Raw genomic sequence first — 21,353 nt, 5'->3', positions numbered from 1 at the left:
ACCCCACCTCCATCACCCCTCCTGGGCTGCAGAGGATGGAGCTAAGCCATATGGCATGAAATACAAGGTCACAGCAGTGAAGTATGAGGGTGTCAACACAGAAGTTTCAGAAGCTGCCTTCCACATTCCGCTGAATGAAGAAATAGGGGACTAAGGCAGCAAAGAATAGCCCCTAACACGGTTCTTCCTATCTGCTTTCACCCTCATCCCCACCCAACACACAATCATGGAAAGTGAAAACACAAAGGGTGTCTGGTGATCAACTTGCTCCAGAAGAGGCCCAGAGAGGTCAAGTAGCTTGCCTGAGGTCACACAGCTGGCAAGTGCCATTGAAAAGTATCAAGGCAACAAGGAATCCAAGGTTTTCCTCACAGCCAGCAAATCCTGGGTACGACTCCACTGGTGTGTCCTCTTAGCCCCATTCACAACTTCACCAGGAACATCAGGGGGGATGATGATGGGGTGGGAGGCAGACATGCTTGCAGGGGCTCTGAAAGCCCAAATCCATAGCCTGTGCAGACGTCAGTTGTGAGAAGACACCGAATCATCTCAGCAGGTGCGGTTCAGCATGTGCCAGAAGGGCCCCTGTGGTCCAGCTGGGGGCTCCAGGGAGGCCTTTCCTCCACTTCCTCTTTCCTGTATCATAGCCCTAGTTTTTATTCTTCCTGACATACAGAAGTCCCCCACAAAGAGCCAGTTACTTGGACATCTTGTTTAATTAAGAAGTGGGGAAAGGATAAGCTTACAAAGCACCACGGCAAACCGGAAGTCATTGTTATAACAGTTTTATTCAAGTCTGTGTGTGCTCTGGTGGTGGGACCAGGCTGAATCGGCATTACACTGTAATACGATAAGAGGTTTAGCCATTGAACCAAGCCTGCTTGGCATCCCTAGTTAACAATTTACAGTACCTTGAAAAAAAAAAAAGCCAAAGAAAAGAACCTGGTTAAGTTTCCTTCAGGACTCTTCTATTTTTAAATATTGTTGACGAGTTACAATAACTTAAATCTCAAAGCAAACTGGGAATTCAAGGACACAGGGTTAGGACATACGGACAAGACACTGGAACAGGGAAGGCCCAGGGATGAAAACTAGTAGCTACTTACAGAGAAACAAAACAAACACGTATGTGAACTTTCACTTCACCTAGACTCAAAGGCTCGAACGGGAAGAAAAATCCCAAAGAAACTTTACCGCAAACTAAGTAAAACCCGTCTCCAACTTCTTTCCTTAATCCTCCAGAAGACAGTCTAAATCTGTATGTGAGCATGTGAGTATGCGAGTGTGTGAATGCGTGAGCGTGTGTGTTTAGGATGGATAGCGAGGAAAATCGGAGAGGAAAGTTGACAAGTTCATCATCTCCCTTCTTCGCTATAGCTGGGTACCAAGGGCATGTAGCTCAACACAATGGCTCTTCTCAGTTTCTAGCTGCAGTCGGGAGCTAACGCCCCAAAGCAAGGCTACAGGCAGAGGATGCAGGGAACCACAGGCAGTAAGAATCAGGAAGACCGGTCCTACTGGCTTGCAGGTTAAGGAAAGAGCCCAACCTTCAGAACAACAAATGCCAGGGCTCCCTGAGCTGTCTAGGGAGGCCAGGGTGCTGCCAGTACCCAAGACTGGAAATGAACCAAGGGGGAGAGCTGTCAATGCCTCATGAGGACAAACGGGAAAGGGCCGACAGTCTGAGAAGATGATGAGAGGTTCACCTGACCTGCACAGCCAACTGGAAGCTCAGAGCTGGGTCAGGCTAGTTAGGCACCTAAATGCTATTAATTAGCCTTAATTAGCCTTAATTAACCAGGACTCCAGTTTCTGCCTCCAAACACCAGTGCATGGAGATGCCAAGTGTCCAGTGGCAAGGCCGGGAAGGTGCCAGGGACCAAGGACTCCCAGAAGCAGCCGGGGTTCTCCTTTCTGATACGGATTTTTACGAATCTGAAACTCCCGATCTAAGAAAGCAATGATTTGTCTGAAAGAAGAGAGCATTTGGGACCATGTTGCTAAGGATAAATGTAGCTTGACAAGAAGGCATCCTCAGGCCTGAGGCCAAGGAGAGAGGCAGTGGCCTAGTAGGCTGAACCATCGGAAATTGCCGATATTTGGCTGGTTTTGACCTACAACCACCTCCCCCCCCCCACCCCAACCTTTTTCTCTACAAAGGGAAGCAAACGAGCAAGGTGAGGCTTATGAGTGCTGGACCCCGGGTTCCAGGACCATACATTTTAAAGTTAAAGGGCTTAGTGCTTCACATAGGGAGGGCAAACTCATCCTCAGTTGTTGGGCTCAGAGGTCCAGAGAGGAGAGGACATATTTGCAACTTCACACACTAGTGTGTGGGCAGCTCGGGTCACTGTTTTCCTGCCACTCCTGCCACCATGGTCATTCGTGATCACAACGCGCTGTGGGCTGCTCTCACCCCTGACCCGGGGCCAGTCTGTGGCAGATCCTTCAGGAAAAGCCCAGCACTACCACAAGGGCAACACCCGCCTCTTCTCCATCCTTCAAGAGGCAATGGAGTGTTTCCAACCAGCCTGAAGCGGGGGTGGGGGTGGGGTCCTCACATACCTGAGTCAAAAGCACAGGCTTAATTAAACACAAGAGGAAAAGGTCAAGGCTCCCCGAAGCGTAACCATTCACAGCCGTCCAGCCTTTCAGAGTCTGCTGTTCCCTGCTTTTGTTAAAAGCAAGCTTGAAGAGTTAGCGATGCTCAGGAGGGGTCTCCCTCCTTGTGGGGGCCAGAGGGAGGAGGGGGCCTCCAATGTGGGGACTGAGGAACCCAAGCGTTGACAAGCCACGCCTAGATGCCCATGGGGTGTCCTGTTGTGTCCCTGAGCAACTGTGGTCTGAGGGGAAAGGGGCCTTGTAAAGAACCTCACACCAGGACATGTGTCCCAAGGGCCAGCAGACCTTCTCGCAAAGATTCTTCCAGGAATTAAATGGCCTCATTCCAGTCTTGAAAAAACCAGACTCTGAGAATGACTCCTAAAAACTCCAAGACCCCAAACTGTCATTCTGATGCTGGCTCTGGCCTCCCGGTCTCCTATTACCTCCTTCCTAAGACACTAATGGTGGGAAAGACCCGCCTGATGAGTTAAGTGGGGGAATCAGAAAGGCTGTTTGTAAACATCAGGTGCTACATAAATGCAGAAAACCATGTACCTGACTATGGCCCCCATTAGTCATTCTAAGCCAACTCCAAGTCACTACTCTTTCAGAAACTAAAGGAAGAAAGAGTAGGCAAGTCCCTTAGAGGCAAAGTGTGGCGAGGGCCACACTGTTAATGTCAGCAATTCGTCCTAATGGCTGGCTGGGAGCTGCAGGCTTCACCGACCTGCTCTGATACATGTTCTCATTGCCCTTGATGGGGAACCAGGTAATGGTTGCTTTCACAGGACGGGAATTTGAGAGTGGCTAAAAGAGGAGCCAGAGAGCAAAACAGTGGGAGACAGCCAGCCACCTTGTTCAGGCCTCAGAGCTTGGTGCCCGACTCCGTGACCAGTCCACGCTGCTTGTAAATTTCTCTTCCCCTGAATTTCTTCCTTTTTAAGCCTTTCCTCTTCTCTACCAGCAAGTATATTAGAAGGGAAATGTGCAATTTTGTAAAGGCCAGGAGGAAAGGTTAGCACTATTCTGAGTCGACAAACAGAAGACCTCATCACCACCACCGTCATCATTACTACCAGACCCTTGGGATACTAAAGGATGTGAAGTGAAGAACATCCACCAAGCCTCTTAGAAATATGAGGATAATGGGGACATCCACTCAGCCCCTGGCAGGGGCCTGGATCCCCAAGGGGGGTTAACAGAGGATAATCCTGTTTAGATTCAGTGGAAGGAGGGGTGCCTGGGTGGCTCAATCGGTTGAGTGTCAGACTTCAGCTCAGGTCATGATCTCATGGCTCATGGGTTCAGGGCCCACATCGGGCTCTGTGCAGACAGCTCAGAGCTTGGAGCCTGCTTCCAATTCTGTCTCCCTCTCTCTACTCCTCCCCCACTCTCGAAAATAAATAAACATTAAAAAAAAAAAAAAGAATCGGTGGGAGGAGATGAGGGATCCGAGCAGAAAGGGCAGAGAGCAGTATCTGTTTCCTATCACCATCTTCTGGGTAATGAGAACCTACCAAGAACAGAGGAAAAGAGTCTTTGAGGAAAGAAATGGAAAGAGTAAAAAGGGATTCTGGCTACTGCCAAAGCGGGGGCTCAATCCCAGCTTCAAGGCGTGTTCCTGACCATGATCATAGAGACAAGGGAGCCTAAGTGGACAAAAAGCAACTCAAACTCTATATCCCACCAAGCCTCACCCCAGAGAGAGAGAGAGTGGCAGCAGGGGCCCATCAGAAATGGGTTACAGAGGGGCTGAGAGAACCCTTCCGTGCTGACGCAGGCTCACAACGCAGCCTCCAACTAATCCCGCTTCTGCCTCTGACAGGTGCGATTCTCCCGTTAGCAGACCCAGCCTTTCTTTGTCTTTTCTCTGGGTGGAGGAGTAAGAAACGGGCTCAACCTCTTACTCAATGGCAAGTGGCCACCATTCAGTACACACCACATCAGTTATACTCCCACTGCCCCCAAAGATGGCTGCAACCTAACGAAATAACAAAAAGCAGAAGACGGTCAATTGCCTCATAGAGCAGAGCACTGTCTAGAGCCAGCATGGTTTGGATTATGGTATGTGCAGCACCCCCAAAAGGGCTACTTAGTGGAGCCAAGGGTTTAAAGACACATTAGAGACTTAGGAACTGAAGCTATGGAGAGTCAAGGGAAGGGCCCAGAACATGCCATCTGCATGTTCATCCAATCAAGAATGAAGAGGAGTCACTTGGTTGGCTGGAACTGTTAATAGGATTCACATTTCCCCCCCTCTAGCCAAGGGGTGAGGGGATGGAGGAAAAAACCCCCCCCACAAAACCTCTTACAGTCTTCACTGAAAGGAGAGAAGGAGAGAGATGAGACACAATACTGGGCAACAAAACCGAGCACCTTCCACCCAAGGTGAGGGGGGGCCCTTGAACCAAAGTGCCAGTGAGCTCATAAAACATGGAGCCATTCAAAGACCAAGGTCACCCCTTACTTCAGTCCTGGGTTGGGACTTTATCATAGTGACAGAGACAGAACGGTGACCAAACTCATCGGTGTCAGTGTCACTGCTCTCCTCCTGCGGGCAGGCGGGCCGCAAACGCAGGGAGCCTACGGGCTGTCCGCCTGCGTCTCCAAGGAAAGATTCTGTGACGAAAGACAGGGAGGCAACACTGGGAGGTCTGGAGGGGAAAGGGGCGTGACCTGAGGCTCTGCTCCCAATCGAGTTCACGTGCGTGTCCTGCACAAAGACAACCGATCACACTTGACCCAGGAGGCCTGGGGTAAGAGGAATGGTGAAGGTACACAGGAGGAAGCTTCACAAGCAGCTTCAAGTTAAGGAAACGGATTCCAGAAAAGTCAGGGGTGGCCTCTGCTCTCCATCCTACCCAGCTCAGGGTTCAGAGCCCAGCATTAGGGGCCACCTGTGCCCAGAGACACATGCCCTTGGTCAGTCTGCAGCGCCTGGGGCTCAACACTGACTAGATCAGTGGCTCGCCAAGCACCTTACAAACATCATCACCTCACCATATCCATGTGCGGAAGGTACCACTAATGGCTTTGTTTAACTTCAAGGGCGTCCCAGAATGGATGGCATGGCTGAGAAGAAATCCCACAGCTCCAACCCCCAATGTCCAGGACCCTATCACTACCCCCACCACCAATATGCTATTTTGGTGCAATGCAGAGAGATCTACCCACCAAACGCATAATCCACCAGCTCTGGGGACGGGAGGAAAGATCCAGGGAAGGGCAGAACACACAAGGATCAGAACATAATGGACAAACACAGGAACTTTGTCTCTGGCTTCAGAACTGGCACCAGTGAGTGGGCCTCCCAAGAAACTCTCCCTGGGATGAGCGTGTGTGTATCAGAAACTGGTCTGGCCACGTCCAGACCCCGGGTAGGAGACAGATGCCATCAACGGGCGCTGGTTTCTGCCTTTATTTGTGTGTTTCCAAAAGGAGCAAGGACAGACTCTGTTACCCTCTTTGCTGCCACTCGACTCTGCTTTTCCTAATTCTCTCTCCTCTCCCCAGGTCCCCTTACCCCTATGAGGCTCAAATAAATAAGCGGGCCACCAGGAAGGGCAGGCAGGTAAGTCCCAGGTCCCTCAACTCCTACGTCCCACACTGGGGCACCTCGCCTTCAGTCCTCCAGCTGGCACGTAAGGGCTTGACACAGAAAAGCTTGTGTCTCACACCAAATGAGATTCTGATTCATGGGTGTTGGGGAAGAACGTGGAAGAGGGGCAAAATCAACCACAGAACATCCAATACTGGCGTTTGGGAAGGCTGAACTCAGGGCTAACAAAAGGACTCTGGGACAGGCTCCGGGCTTACCCAGGCAGCTGAGGAGAGGGACCAGCAGACAGATTTGGCTGAGTGACCCTGCAGAGTCACCCAAAAGGCGAGGAAGACTGTGGAGGGTGAGGGACATGCACGCACCCCTCCCTCTCCTACACAGCCAGAGCTGGTGGCCGCAGCCCCTTCCAGTGGACGTGGGTAGAAAGGCCCTACAGGGCAGGGGACCCTCCGATGGCCCTGCTTCCATCCCTTCCACCTTCAAAGTGCATTATCAGTGCAAGAAGTAGGGCTGGATTTCAGGGGGTCCAACTCTGAGAAAGGGCTGTGCCAGCCAGCTCCCCCCATCTCCTCCTGCTTCCCCCTTGGCCGCCCCCAACCCTTTCGGTGTTAAGACCAGAACTCCTGCTGAATCTCATAAGGGGCAGGCCTGTGTGTGTTCAGCTCGGCTCTGCACAGCGGCACGGTGCTGTCCTGACTCTGGCCCTCTGCGTCCAGGTCCAGAAGCGTCCGCTCGGCAGGGGGCAGCGGCCCCGCTTGGAACGGGAGCAGGGCCGGGAGTCCGGGCCGCTCCTCCACGGTGCTGCTGCTGCTAGCAAAGCAGGAGTCCAGGTTGCTGGGCGTCTCCGTGCTGGAGCTGTTGGCCGGGGAGGCGCTACGGGCGTGGCTGGGGGACACAAACCACCAAGGGTCCAGCCGTTGCCGGTTGGCAGAAGGACGCGGCCGGGGCAGAAACTCCAGGGTCTTGGGCCTCTCCAGGGTGGAATCCTGCTGTGTGTTCCAGCGCCTTGGGGTCGGGGGGAAGACCACATTGGGGTCGGGGAGACGGGGGAATTCGCCTGGGTCTCGGCTGGGGCTGGGGGTTTTCAACATTCCTGGTCAAAGAGAAAGAGGGAGAGGCATCAGGTGACGGCGCCACATTTNAGGCCGGGGGGGGGGGGGGGCTCCCTCCCTACACCTGCCACGTCCCTGTTCACCTGGAATAACATGAGCAACAAATACTTCATCAGCACCTACTATGTGCAGTGGAGCGTGCTGGGAAGCACTGGGGACACAATAGTGAACGAGAAGGCCACGATCACTGTATCTGATAATAAAATACTAATGGGACACATGGGGCTCACATCTGCAATGAAAAAACTACCATCTACTGGGCCACCCTGTGGTCTGCAAATAAAGTTTTACTGTAACACAGCCACACCTACTGCTTGCTCTCCCACTACAGCAGCAGCGTTGAGTAATTATTAAGAGACCACATGACCCCCAAAGCCTAAAATATTTACTATCTGGCCCTTTGCCAAGAAAGCTCACTGACCCCTGACTCAAGGAAGCGTCTGTGGATTCCCTGTTCATCCGTTTAATAAACATGTGAGGCAAGAACACATCGAGGTCTCGAAAATCTGAAGACGAGTGGTAAGGTCTCCTCCCAAAGAGGACATATACCTGAGTACAACAAAAAATCTGAAGAGGGGCGGGGCGAGCTGAAAGGGAAAATACAATTGTCATTTACACTCAAATCTCACTGAAATCTCAGCTGTCATCTCCTCTCATGCTGGGTGAGAGGGGTCTCAAAGCCAGACTTCAGTCTTCTAGGAAGCAAGTGGCAGTGGCGAGGAAAGACTGGGGATGCATACGCTCAGGGGGCTCCGCGCCAGACAGGTAAGGCGAGCTCACGCACAGGCACAGCAATGTATCTGGATTCCTCGCCACGTCTGAGGAGTCAGGCATGAGCAAGGGATGAGTGATACGGGCCAGGATGCACGGGAGGAAGCTAGCCCGTGAGCAGGTCTGTGCTAACGCTGCCGTGTCAGGCAGGAGCCCAACTACATGCCACCAAACAGCCCTCCTGCGTGAGTGTAGCATTCCTTCTGGTAACTTCTGTCTCCACTTCAGGGAATGAGTGCAGCTTGGCTCCTGCCCCTCCTACGCCCTCGAAGTACTGCACTGTGTGCTCCAAGACCCAGGGTCTGAACATCCCACAGGAGCCCCGGGTTCGATTCTTCCCAGAACCTGTGGTCTTCCTTCACTCCTCGGGGAGGACCCGCTCAGGCACAGGACAGAGAGAAATCAGTCGGCCTGGCCGTCTCTCCAACCCCAGGGCAGCACGTCCTGGTGGGCTGAGCCGGAGGAGGAGCTGCCATTCACTCCAACCGTGCCCCTCCTGGGGGCACAAGGGAAGAGAAAAGGAGGACAGGACTCACCTGCTCCGGGGCTGGGGCCCAGGCCACTGCTGGAGGGGCTCCTGCTGGCCAGGAGAGCCGCTGGCTTGAGCGCCCCGTCAGAAGGAGTCCGCCGGTGACCGCTGGGCTGCGTGGGGGCCGTAAGGGTGACGTGGGTAGGAGTCAGGGATTGGTTAGGGTCTCGCTTGAAGCGTTCCACTCGGACGTTGACCAGGGGGTTGTGGGTGCAAGGGGTCGGGGGTGGGGCCTCGACCGGACTGACGGGCATCTCGTACACCACGATCTCGTCGCTGTCGGAACGCAGCAGGGAGCGGGTGGAGTTGCACTCGGAGATGGAGGAGAGAGAGAGCAGCGTGAGGGAGGCAGAGGGGTCTCCTAGCAACAGCATGGGCTCCTCCTTCTTGAAGAGCTTCCGGGATGGGGGGCTGGTGCTCCGACGAGGCCGGCTGGCCCTCTGGAAAAGACCCTCACGCCTCTTCTTCTCCTCCCGGGCTGGTGGCTCAGGCTCCTCCGGGGGAAGCGGCTGGCACTTGCCAGCTTCTAGCAGGTCAAAGCCGAGGCCTGTGGCCGCGAGAACAGCCCCACAGCCAAGCAGAGCCACCTCACAACGGCGGTGGTTGGTGCCACCCCGCTTGAGGCTGTTGGTCGGCGTCAGCTGAGGGGTACTGGTGGCTGAATTGACCGGGGTGGGCTCCTCGTGGACTCCATCACTGGAGGGGCCCTCCCCATCCTCTCCGCGAGGGAACGGGATACAGAGGTAGGACTGGTTGGGTGAATGCTGTAGACGACTCTCCCCACTCCTGGGGCCTTCGCTGTCCTCATCCTCTGGAGATGAGAGAAATGGCACGGTGTGGGGGACAGGAAATGGGAATGAGGCAGCAAGAGTAAGAGTCTCATCCTTCTCCCCAGCCTGGGCCTCCTGGTGGATCATCAGGAGGGCGAGGGTCAAATAGCCTCACAGGCGGGATAAGGAACCGGGCATTGAACCACAGGGCTTTACCCCTCCACATGCAACTGTGGCCAAGATGAGGCGATCACTCTCCATTCCAGAGCCTATTTTCCTGCGTTCAGACAAAGGAAATCTGCTAATTTTCTACTCCTTTTGTTGAGACCGTCAACACAAGAGGTACAGTGTGTGAGTTTCCGAGAATAGTGGCTAGAATGGAAACATTCCTCATTTTCTGCACCTTAAAATTAGAAGGGCCCTTGAATTTCTACAACGATGGCCTAGAGGCTGGTCTTAAGCCCAGTGTCCTGCAATGGATTGGAATCCTCTACATGGGTGAAGGCCCATCTACTCTGTAGACTGACCTCCTAAGACCTTGGATATCTTCAGAGAGAAGAGAACGTACTATCTGAGAGAGCGAGCCCGGAGAAGGCCGTACCCATTCAGCAATCACAGGCAACGGAAAAGGTTCCTTAGAGAAAGACCACAGTGTCTTCTACCCCCATCTCCTGTTTTGCAGATTCCCCACATTAAAATACATAGGAAACAGACCCAGCAGTTGGAAGTGCCTGATTCAAGACCTCAGCCTCTGCACTGCCCTAAGGAGACGGTAACTGGCGCCCTGGGATAGGAGGCCAAGGGCAGGCTCTGCGGCAGCAGTAGGAACAAACTGTGATTTAGGTCGGGTTGATGCAATGGGAGTAGAGCGAAGAAGAGGGAAGAGGGTGAGGGCCCTGGAGCTGGGTAGAAGAGAAGACAGTCCCCATGAAGTGGTGCTAGAGGTCCTCAAAGTCCCAGAAGCTTGGCCAAAAGTTCCCTGCGGGAACAGGCACAGTCGGGACAAGGGCCATGCTTACCCATCTCCATAAGGCTGGTGAACCCTGGCAGGGCTGGGCTACTCCTCGGGCCCTTCCCCAGGTTGGGGGCACTGGACGACCACTGTTTATATCCATCTACCAGGGACTTGAGGCTGAATAGGAGGAAACGGGGGAGCTGTTAGAACTGGTGACTTCCCTTACTCCACCCTTACCTCCATGGGCCCATGGAACTGTCTCTCTCTGCGTGCTTCATTCCACCAAAGCCCAAGAGCCTCAAGGTAGCGAACATTACTGGGTCCCCTCGTGTCACAAACAGAAGTGTACATGCTCTAGGGAAAGAAAAGCAGGGCCGTGAATCCACCCCTTCAACATGCTGCTACGGAGCTGTGGAAGGATCTAGCCGGCGGGCCGGCAAGAAGACAGAAAGAAGGAGGCCTGCCCAGCACTGGCCAGGGGCTTGCCTGAGCCCACCTCAAAGCAGAGATGATCACTCCAGGACACTGTGTACAGCACACTGCTGGCATCAGAGACACTGCAATCCGAAGCCTTGTGATCCCAGGCGAGCCCTGGGCAGATGAGCTAGCAGGGGCGGGCCATTTCTCAACTTCTCCTTCCCAGCTCACAGCATGCTTTGGCAACTTTCCAAGCCATCCACTTTTCAAAAACAAAACCAGCCAACAAAGCTGCACCAACCCAGTGCACTTTGGGACAGACCTGTGTGGGTAGTGCATAATGCTGCCCTCGAGCCCCTCCCTGGTTTGTCTGGGAATGAAGAGGAAAAGGGCAGGAGCTTGCTTTCGAGTCCCTGTGATGAGCTCACACCTGCAAGCCAGTAACTCTGAGGATCCTGACTGGGCACCCCATCAACCCCTTTACGATGGGGGAATCAGAGGCCCAGAGGCACTGGTCTTCTCTCTAACGGACAGTGAAGAGGGGAGGCTGAGGAATCTTTGGGCTCTGGTTGCCTTGGACATCCCAGGATTATAACCAGAGCTGGCTCTCATTTTAGGGCCAGAAAAAGCTGTTCAACTAAAGCCCACTCTTTCCAGTCCATCTTAAGGAAGAGAGAGGGACCAACTTTTCCCCTGACTTCAGATCTCTATTTCAAGTGCTGTCAGAAACACCAGTGAATTCAAATACATTCTGGCCACCAGTGGTTTCAACCAAAATACACAGCCAGGGATGAGCACGCTAACCAAACCCATAGCCTGGGACTTCTACCTGATGATCTTATAACATCACCTCCAGCTCTGGATTCCAGGGGGTCCAGATTAGCAGTCAAAGCCAGTGCTACAGAACAAAGGATAACAGTCATGTACTATCTCCCTAAAGCTAAGGGTGCCAGGAGGGCCTCCACAACAGGAGTGGTCAGGGAAGTGAGGAGAGGGAAAGTCAGACCAACACAGGGATCTCCCAGGGTGCACGATGGTACTGCTTTAAAGGAAGAAAATCAGCATAGCCTTGGCAATAATGAGGTATGATTCTACCGGGTATGTTGTGAGGACGAGGAAATGGAAGGGGACTATTACGAACACATTTGATGAAAGGGTGAAGATTAGACTCACCCCAGGTGGAAATGTGGAGACTCTGATGGGGTACTTAAACCATTAGCTCTCTCACGTCTCTGAGGGGATCTTCAACGAATAAAGAAAATCAGAAGGAGGTGACAGTGGGTACATCCGACTCAATGTCTCCCACATGGGAGCCCTCAAGGCTGGTCTCGAGCTACACTGCCAGCTGCCCTCCTCTTGCCTGGTCAGCAAAGCCCACACCATGAAGGAATCCTAATAAGGAGGTGCAGGACCCCCCCAGTCTGTGGGACTAAGGTCCCTGAGCAGCCACGGCATAATTGCAGAAGCCGTGTGAATCTGCAGAGACCCAAGCTATCTACAAACAAGCACCTATGTTTCCTATAGATATTTACTATTTTTTAAGAGGACGGAGATGCATAGTCACTTAACATTACTGAATTCAATATAGCTTTTTGTTGTTATATAATTTCTTCCGTTGATAGGGACTAAACTATTATCACACAGAGGCTCTCAAAAACTTATGACATTAAAGAGGTCTTTACTCAAGAGTGAACCGAATACACTTTACTTCTTCAACATGAATTGAGAACCAGAAAAAATTAAGTCCTATTTTGGGGCACCTGGGTGGTTCAGTCGGTTAAAGCATCTGACTCTTGATCTTGGCTCACTCAGGTCGTGATCTCACAGTTTGTGAGTTCAAGCCCCACATTGGGCTCTATGCTGACCGTGTAGAGCCTGCTTGGGATTCTGCCTCTCCTTCTCTCTGCCCCTCCCCCGCTATGAACTGCTTCAATAATTTTGAGGACAAATCTATGCAAGGAGGAAGAAAATTCAAAGTTAGTATTTGGAAACATGAAATAAAGTTAATTTACTAGCAAAACGAAAAATATCTATACATGAAGCAGAACCACAGAAACTACTGGAAAGACCTATCAGGAATTATACTAATGTCAGGGATTCGGCGTGACTTTCTCAGGCCCACCCCAACCCTACTCTACCCCAGGGCTCAAAGGAATCCAAACTGAGAGAGATCCTTCCCCAACAGGACCTACCACAGCAGAGCAAGTCACCAACCCAGAGGACTGCATCACCGAGCACTCACGGAGCTCAGCAGTTCACCCTACCATACCTAAATTTTCTATTCCAAGGTATTTGTGATTTCTAAAAAGCCTGGCTTCAGAGTCCATCCTTTTTGAACCAAACTGATATTTTCACCCTCAGCTCAGATCTGACATGAGGGAACAGATTTTGGACATGAATTCTTCTTACTATTGGAAGGAATAGCAAGGCCACTTACAGGCTCGGGCAGAAGTTTGGGAAAGTCACAGAAAAGGGCGGAGGAGACTGCTGCTTATTCTCACACTTAGAAAAGTCAAAACACAGGATTCTCGATTCGAACACCAAGAATAAGATATGAAATAGAAACTGCATTGGGAGCAGGGAAGAACTGTCAGAGCAGAGATTGCATATGCTCCCTATGAGCGAGCTGATCTTGTGTGCACTTCCCCACATGGACTTGTTTACTCCTCACATCAACTCCAAGAGATGGGACCCCCGATCACAGATGAGGAAACATGGGGCCACACAGCGAGGCACGGCACAGCCAGGACTCACGCCCAGGCAGTCTGCGGTCAGCGGTTACGCTCGCCACTACTGCACGGTAAGTGACTGGCCTACAAAGACCCGGCACTTGAGAGAGCTTAACTTGTAAGCCACTGGAAGAACACGAGCACATCCAGGGCACAAAGCTGGGGCCCACGCTTTGCTCAGAGGAGGGTCTCACACCTGTCCGCGTGGCTATGAAGTGGGGCACAAGAGAAGCTCTGGCGGCCTTGGGGTCGCATCTGAGTGCACTCACTACCAGTGCTGGATCATTCCACCTGCCCCTGCTTCGGGATAAGCCTCCAAGTCAAGAGAGGCCTGGAACCCTGTTCTTCATTCTCTTTGCTCTGAGCAGATGTTTTAAGGGAAGAAGCAGGTATAAGTAGGACACCTGGCCAAACTCTTCACATTTGGTAATTGCTTAACGTACCTGCAACTCTGAGTCAGATCCCTCCAGGTGTCGGCAAACTATAACTAGAGGGCTAAATCTGGTCCACCACCTACTTCTATAAAGTTTTACCGAATAAACATAGCTATGCTCATTCATTTACATATTGTCCATGGTCTGTGGCTGCCTTTGCACTAGAACACAGGAGCTGAGTAATAGCAAAGCGATAATATGACCCACAAAGCCTAAAATATTTATTGTGTGACCCTTTACAGAAAACGTATGCTGAGCCCTGTCTGAGGAGGTTCCAGGGAATGAGGAGACTAGAAAACTGAAGCTGGGAATTTCTCAGAAAGAAAGCTGTGGATGAAACACACAACAGAGAAAAAGGTATCCTAGTTTTAAAAGGGTATACCCATCTTTAAGTGGAAAAAATCTCGTGTATTCTGGCCCTTACCCTTCGTCTCCCGAGGCAAGCTCCTTCTGACCAAGTGTGCTAGGCCCCCAGGTCCGTCCTTTCTTCTTGGGGGCCCTCTTCTCCTCCTCCTCCCCTTCTTCTTTCGGGATGACTGAGTTCCGGCCCCAGGTTTTGCTGCTTTCACCTGGTGTCACTGTGAATAACAAAAGTTGGATGGGATCTGGAAAAAAAGATAGACAGGGCCCCCCCAAAACCAGCCTCTACTTCACCACACAGACACAGACACACGCACGCACGGACGTGCGCGCACACACACACACATATGGAGTTACAGGGAAGAAGTCACATCTCAAAACCTCTGTGCCCAAGGGGAGCCTTCAAGTCCTCAGCCACCGATCACTGAGCACTCTCAACGCACCAAACATGGAAACACTGCCCAGATTTTAGATTCTCCTAAGTCCAATGCAAAGCTGGAGCTCAAGCCAGCCAGACGGCAGAGCTCCAAACAGATCTGACTTCAAGAACTTGTTTTGTTGGGTGGAATTGGACTGGGAAGGGCAGTGGGTGAGGAGGTAGGTAGGAGAGAAAACGGAAAAGGGGGTAAGGAAGACTTGGAAGTACAGAAAGGAACTGTGGTAAGAAAGGAAGACAATGAGGGGCTCAAGACTATGGAGAAGGAAGTCAGGAGCAGGAGGAGAAGGGGAAGGAACAGGCCTAGAGAAATATAACACCAAAGAGAGGAGGAACATTCTTCTGACATCGCTACCTTAGAGAAGTGTTGAAACCCAAATGCTTCAGAGACAAGGCTTACATCATAAATGAGTGAATGATTCCAGACACCACAAAATAGGGAGCTGAGGGGACTGAGGCAAAATACAGTGCATATGGAAGCTGCCATTGGATCCAGGCGACTGAGGCCACATGATAAAGGGAATCCACTGATCCGAACTGATATTTCAAGGATAGCCAGAAACCTAGGGCTTTTAAAAAAATGAAATCTCTGTCTTTAAAGTTAGGGGCAATACTTCATTCATACACACAAGCGTGTGTGTCAGTTCTTTTCAGTAAACACTGTCGTGAAAATAAAATTGGTCCAGATTTGGCCTGTCACGAAGTATTTGGCAAGTTTTCTTAGGAACTACACTTTGAAAACACTCTTCCCTGGGCAGCATGAACAAAAGAAAACCAGTGATGCCCTAAACATGGCAGAGAGTGCACAAGGTCCCCAGGCCAGGGTACCAACCAACCTGGGCCAGGTACCAGGGTATCTACGTCACACGCCAGTTTCCAAATTGCTTTGTGGTTCACTAAGGATCCCATCGATACCCACACCCCCCTTTGCTGGTATCTAAGAGGAAAAGGTAGGGGAGGTAGTAGTAAAGCTAATGGAGAGAGACAAGAAGGAGGGCTACGGGTTTGCGTACATATGTGCATGTATATACACATTGTCGAGGAGAAGTGGCAGAAGTTATGGATGGAGCAAGCCTGGGCCAGTCGGTGGCTGGACAGAGGAGGGGACAGGTGCCCCCGGTGTGTTCTGGCCCCAACTAATTTGGGAAACAGTCTCACACTGGATGGCTCGAAGGCGAGGGATGATGGTGGGGCTCGCAGGAGGACTGGAGCGGCTGTTGATGAGACTCTTCCTTTTATCCATGGTGGGGGAGGCCTGAACCGTGAACTTGTGCTGGAAATCTGCTTGGGGAAACACAGACGTGCGTGTGCATTAGAATCCTCCCATAATCCAGTTCCTATGAGAAAAGCGACTTGTCCTGGCAGGCGTGAGGGACAGGCCCCAGTTTCCCAAGAAGCAGCTTGTTCACCTGGGAAATGTTTTCTTTCTCCCCAAAGGACAGTAGGAACAACATGTGAGGAGAAGGAAAATTCGCCGTCCGAGCGAACCTCGTATATACTGATTTCCCATAGTTTTTTTTTTCTTTAAGACCACGAGACTTGGTGAGTATTATAGGAAATCTAACTTAAAATTCTGTTTCTTGGGGCCCCCGGCTGGCTCAGTCAATTAAGTGTCCCACTCTTGACTTCGGTGCATGTCATGATCTCACGGTTCGTGAGATCGAGCCCTGAGTCAGGCTCTGTGCTGACAGGGCAGAGCCTGCTTGGGATTCTCTCTCTCCCTCTCTTTCTGCCCCTCCCTGGCTCATGCTTTCTCTCTCTCAAAAGAAATAAACTTAAAAACAATTCTCTGTTTCTTACAATCTATTAGTACATGCCTTCTTTTCTCAGGGATCAAAGCAGGGAGACTGATGCTTCCCACTAAGTGCAGGCAGGGCAGAGTAATTAGGACTAATCCTTGGTGGGAACCTGGGAAAGTGAGGGTCATGGGGCTCATGCTCCAGACCATGACGTCTTCCAAAGGCAGTTACGGCAGAGCATAAAGAATGTAAAACTTATAGCTCTGGGTTTCTAAGTTCCAGTGCCGTCATCCACCGAGAAGTGTGAAGAGCTGAGTGTCCACACCTGGGTCTCCCGACTAGCTGCGCTCTCCGGGAAGGTGGGAGCTACTGCTTTCTACGTGCTTCCCCAGCACACAGCAGCAGCATGGCACCACACACAACATGCTCGAGAGGGGCTCCAAGACTCCTTGTTGCCTTGCCAGAAAAAACGCGCAACACAGACACCAGCAAACAGGTCCCACAAACGCATTCACGGAATTGCACTGAATGGATTCCCTTGTCTGTACGGAAGCCATGATACCAGTGCTTAAAATCATCTGCTATTGTTCCAACTCTGCCGTTTTCCCCAGGTTTCTTACGCTTCTGTAGGTTTCCTTCCCAGACCTTATAAACTTAGACTACAATGAACTTTTTATCTACATAAACATACACTTGAGCACTCACCTTCCTGCATGGGCCCGTTACACCCCTCAAAGACCCTAATTCATAGATTCTTATTACTTTGCACTTCCCCAAGGCTGGACATACTCCAGATGTGCCTTTATTCACCCAATGTGCTTCTGAAAGGTTGCATGTAAATCAAATTCTTACACATTAATCCTTGTCTCCACTGCTTGCAGAAAACTAATTATTTAAAGAAACTCAGAGATGAGTTATTCTGCAGAGCACGGAGTTCTCGGTCTCTCGCATAGCGCACCAGGCCTCCTCACCAGGCCTGCCTCACGGGAGACGTGTCTATGTGAGCCACCCGGCTACTAACAGTCTGGACTGCGCCTGCCTGTCGGGTCCACCAGTCACTGGCCCTTCTTCCTTCACGCCCTGGATTTAGTCACCCTCAGAAACTTCCCAGGAGCGGGAAAGCTTTTCTGCAGGCTCGTCTTTTCGGTGAACGGAACCGGTGCGTCCAACCCGCTCCGACCCGAGGCCCAGAGCCTCCTGCTCCCGAGCCCGGTCCCTGGCCGTCCCCCGGGGCCCCAGCAACGTGCTGCCCTGCTCCCGCCCTCCACCCCCAGCCCACTGACCGGAAGGAAGGCTGATGCGGTTCCCATCCTTGAGCTTCAGCCGGCTCTTCCTGAACTTGCCCTTGCGTTTCTTCACCCGGGGCTTCTCCTGGCACAGCTGGTGGATGATGATGTTGAGCTCCCGCTCTAGGATGTCGATCTCCCGCTCGGCCAGCTCCTGCTCGCGGCGCCGCAGCAGCTCCTCCTGCGTCTTCTGCTGGAGCGCGGCCCGCGTCAGCTCCTCCTCCCAGGTGCGCAGCTCCTGCAGCGGCAGACGCGGGAGGGGGGGGGTTCAGTGCAGGGGTGGGGTGCTCCCGGACACCTGGCTAGCACTCCTACAAGGCCCCACACCCCCGGTCCCAGGAGGAGATGCAGGCCCGGTAAGTGGACGCCTGACCACGCCGGACACTGGGGACAGGCAGGCTCGGCACAGCCACACGGAGGACATAGCTACAGCCTGGAGACAGGGGCTGATAGTTCCCAGACGCTCCTTGATTACTGATTAAAGCTGCCTGTGACTGGTAAAGAACGGGCTTTGGGTAGAAAATATAATCCTGACTTACGTTTTACAGACTTGGTTCTATTTTAATTTTGTTTTTCCATTATATGCAGGGAAAAAAATCTTTAAACCAGGGCCAACTTACTGTGATCTAGCTTAAAATGTGCCCCCACTATAAATGAATCGCCCTCAGGGCATCACCTGACACTCAAATAAAAATATATTTCCAGAGTGATTGTTCAAAAACGGTAGTGAGGCATGTCTTCTAAACCTCTATGCAGCTGGTGAGTGAATCTACTGAGGCATGTGGTTTGAACTCTCATCTTATCTCAAAGGACAACCATTTGCTCTGGAAGGATCATGATAGCAATGCAAAGAGAAAACATTTCCCAAAGCCTTTGCCAGGCACTTTGCTCTAGTACCACTACCCTATTAGATGGGCCAGACCTCTCCCCTTTTCCTTCTGCATGAATTTATGTCTGTACCCAGCATAAAGTTCCTGAGATGGGGTGGGGGAGGGGACAGGGGGCAATGTAGATGGTATCAGGAAACAGGAGAGAAAAACAGGAATGAGGAATGTGCATACAATTGTCCAATCTGGCATCTAAACTGTTCGCACTGGTCACCCGGGGCATAAGACTGAAGTGAGGGGGCATGAGGCAGTAAAACCTAAAAACAATAGGGCATTTCTTCAATAAAGTGGCCAGAGCAACACTTCTGTGGTCAAAACCTACAATTTCTCCATGGAATGCTCCACTATAAGAAGTCATTCTGGACACTAGAAAAGGAGCCTAGCACTAGGAAAAAAAAAAAAAAAAAAGGATGTGAACACATATTGGCGAAGCTGAGCAGTGGGTAGAGAAAAGAAGAGAGAACAGAGGCCAGATGGGAATAAAATATTATGATGTTTAGGAACTTTTTACTCAACTTGCCCTCTGTTCTCAAGAGTATCACAACTGATAATAAACGGGATAGAAAAGGCAGAAGTGAAAAAAGGATTAGCACCTTGAAAATGGTCTAGTACATGATAGGTGCTCAGTGCTAATGTGTGAATGAGAAAGTTGGAAGGGGAGAGAATTCATGTTTATAAATGCACACCTTTATGGGAACCCAGATTCACCATGTCTGAGAGATGAGCCTGAACTTTTGAGCTTCTCCTCCTTTAATGAAACTAGCACCAAACAGATCCGCTGTTGTACGCCCCCCAAAAAACCTTGGCTCTCTTTGTCCCAGTACTTTGTTTTCACCATTAGGAGAACAGACACACATGCAAGATTCAGGAAAAATCATTCCTGGTTGGTTGATTTTGCTGCTAGATGGGAAAATTAAAAGTTCCAGCTGATTTCAGCTTTCTTAAGTCTGCTTCTCCTATGCGCTTTTGTCTAGGGGATGGTTTGTGTTGTAGCCCCTTCCTTTGAAGGAACTCAGACCCCAGTTCAGAGACAAATCCATGGTCACTATACCTGGAAGCTGTAAGTTGAGACGGGTTGAGAATGAGCTGAATCATAGGGGAAACCGGGACATTTGTGGAGTACTCACAAATATCTGGAAGACTCTCAAACATGGGGAGTCTTCCTCTTCTTGTGAAATGCCTATTTGGGGATCAGTCTCCTCATATGCAAATCACATTTGCATACAATGATTTAAGAGGAATCTCTCCAGAGAGAAAGCTTATTATCCATCTCACCCTCACTTGCCCAACTACAAGCCTTATAACAGACAGGCATCATAGCACGGTGGTTAAGAGCAAGGGCTCCCGGGACACCTGGGTGGCTCAGTTGGTTAAGCATCCGACTCTTGGCTTTGGCTCAGGTCATGTTCTCATGGTTCTTAAGTTCAAGCTCTGCGTCAGGCTCTGCACTAACAGTGCAGAGCCTGCTTGGGATTCTCTCTCTCCCACTTTCTCTGCCCTTCCTCCCTCGTGCACGCACTCACTTTCTCTCAAAAATAAACAAACTTTAAAAAAAAAAAAAGAAAAAAGAGCAAGGACCCTGGAACAAATTGGCTGAACTGTGGCCTTGGGTGAGTTACCTTGGGCATCATATGCAATATGGAGTTAACAGCACTGACATCACATGGTTGTATTACATAAGACAATGATTACCTTACTGTGTAAGATTACATAAGAATTTGCATCAATTACTTAGAGCATGGTGCAGGGAACATGCTCTATGAATGTTAGCCATTATGTGAATGGGGCTTTTCCTAGTAAGTACTTACTGACAAAATCCAAATTTCATTCCTCTTATTGGCTCGTACCCTTATAACTTCATCAATCAAAAGAAAGAAAACCAAGAGTCAAGTGATTCAACAGTCTAAAGAGAACCAGCAACTCTAGGTTTCTTCTAGTTGAAACATCATTAGTAACAGGAACAAACTCTACTAAATCATTCTTCTCCAAGGTCAGTGCTGGTTCCCTCCCCCACCCCCCAGGTCCCGAAAGACGTCACAGGCTCACTCCATTCCCCTGCAGAATGCTCACTGACTTGCGAAATAGTACCAGGCTTAGGATTGCTATATGGCATAAGAAAAAAAAAAAAAGAGTTTAATTTCTTCACACTAGCTTAAGAAATGTCATTTTTTAAAAAGTCATTTGTTTAGGGAAACAACAACGATATTGGAGAGAAGAAGGTATTGGAGTCAGAAGATCCAAGTTCAAGATTCTGCCTCTCCACTCTACTGGCTGTGTGACTTTAGACAAGTCACTGACGCTCAGCCTTAAGATGAAAAAGATAATACCTGCCCCACATGCTGGTGGCAGAGGCCATAAGCTTCCCTGGATAAAAAAGACACAAAATTCTTTCATCATCAGACCTTCCGAGTGAAAGAACTGGGAAGACCTAGAGACTTACATGATTTTAGCTATTGTTATTATTTTAAATTGCTTCCCCAATGCCCATTGTGGGGAATAGAAGGGAAAAGAGAAATTAACTAAGAGACACATGGATGTTGCCTGTGACCCCAGCTGTAGCCTTAGATCCAGCCTGGCCCCCCACCCCCACCCCCCTGCAGAAGCAGCAACATAGTTGCTGGTGTTTACTGGTGTTTAGCTTCACCTCTGTGGATGCTGACTGCTAACCAGGCACAAAGGGCATAGAGAGGAGCTATGCAGGGAATGGCCACCAAAACAAAACGGCAGATCTTTAATTTTAATAAGCTAAGAATATCTGAACTCCT

General features: G+C 50.7%; 1 protein-coding gene across 1 annotated transcript in view; it reads right to left on the bottom strand.

Annotated features, from left to right (window-relative positions):
• Positions 1-769: 769 nt before the first annotated feature.
• MAP3K9 (mitogen-activated protein kinase kinase kinase 9) overlaps positions 770-21,353 on the bottom strand; it is an 80,990-nt gene continuing 60,406 nt past the window's right edge. The window contains 7 exon segments of the mRNA XM_077750828.1: positions 770-7,256; positions 8,583-9,386; positions 10,365-10,477; positions 14,305-14,458; positions 15,690-15,795; positions 15,797-15,957; positions 17,699-17,939. Coding sequence (XP_077606954.1) covers positions 6,772-7,256; positions 8,583-9,386; positions 10,365-10,477; positions 14,305-14,458; positions 15,690-15,795; positions 15,797-15,957; positions 17,699-17,939 — 2,064 coding nt within the window. The 3' untranslated portion in view covers positions 770-6,771.

The sequence above is a fragment of the Crocuta crocuta genome, unplaced genomic scaffold (assembly GCF_008692635.1).
Source record: "Crocuta crocuta isolate KB4526 unplaced genomic scaffold, BGI_CrCroc_1.0 scaffold186, whole genome shotgun sequence".
NCBI lineage: Eukaryota > Metazoa > Chordata > Mammalia > Carnivora > Hyaenidae > Crocuta > Crocuta crocuta.
Note: the sequence above shows the minus strand (reverse complement) of the source record. Positions and strands in the feature narration are given on the sequence as shown.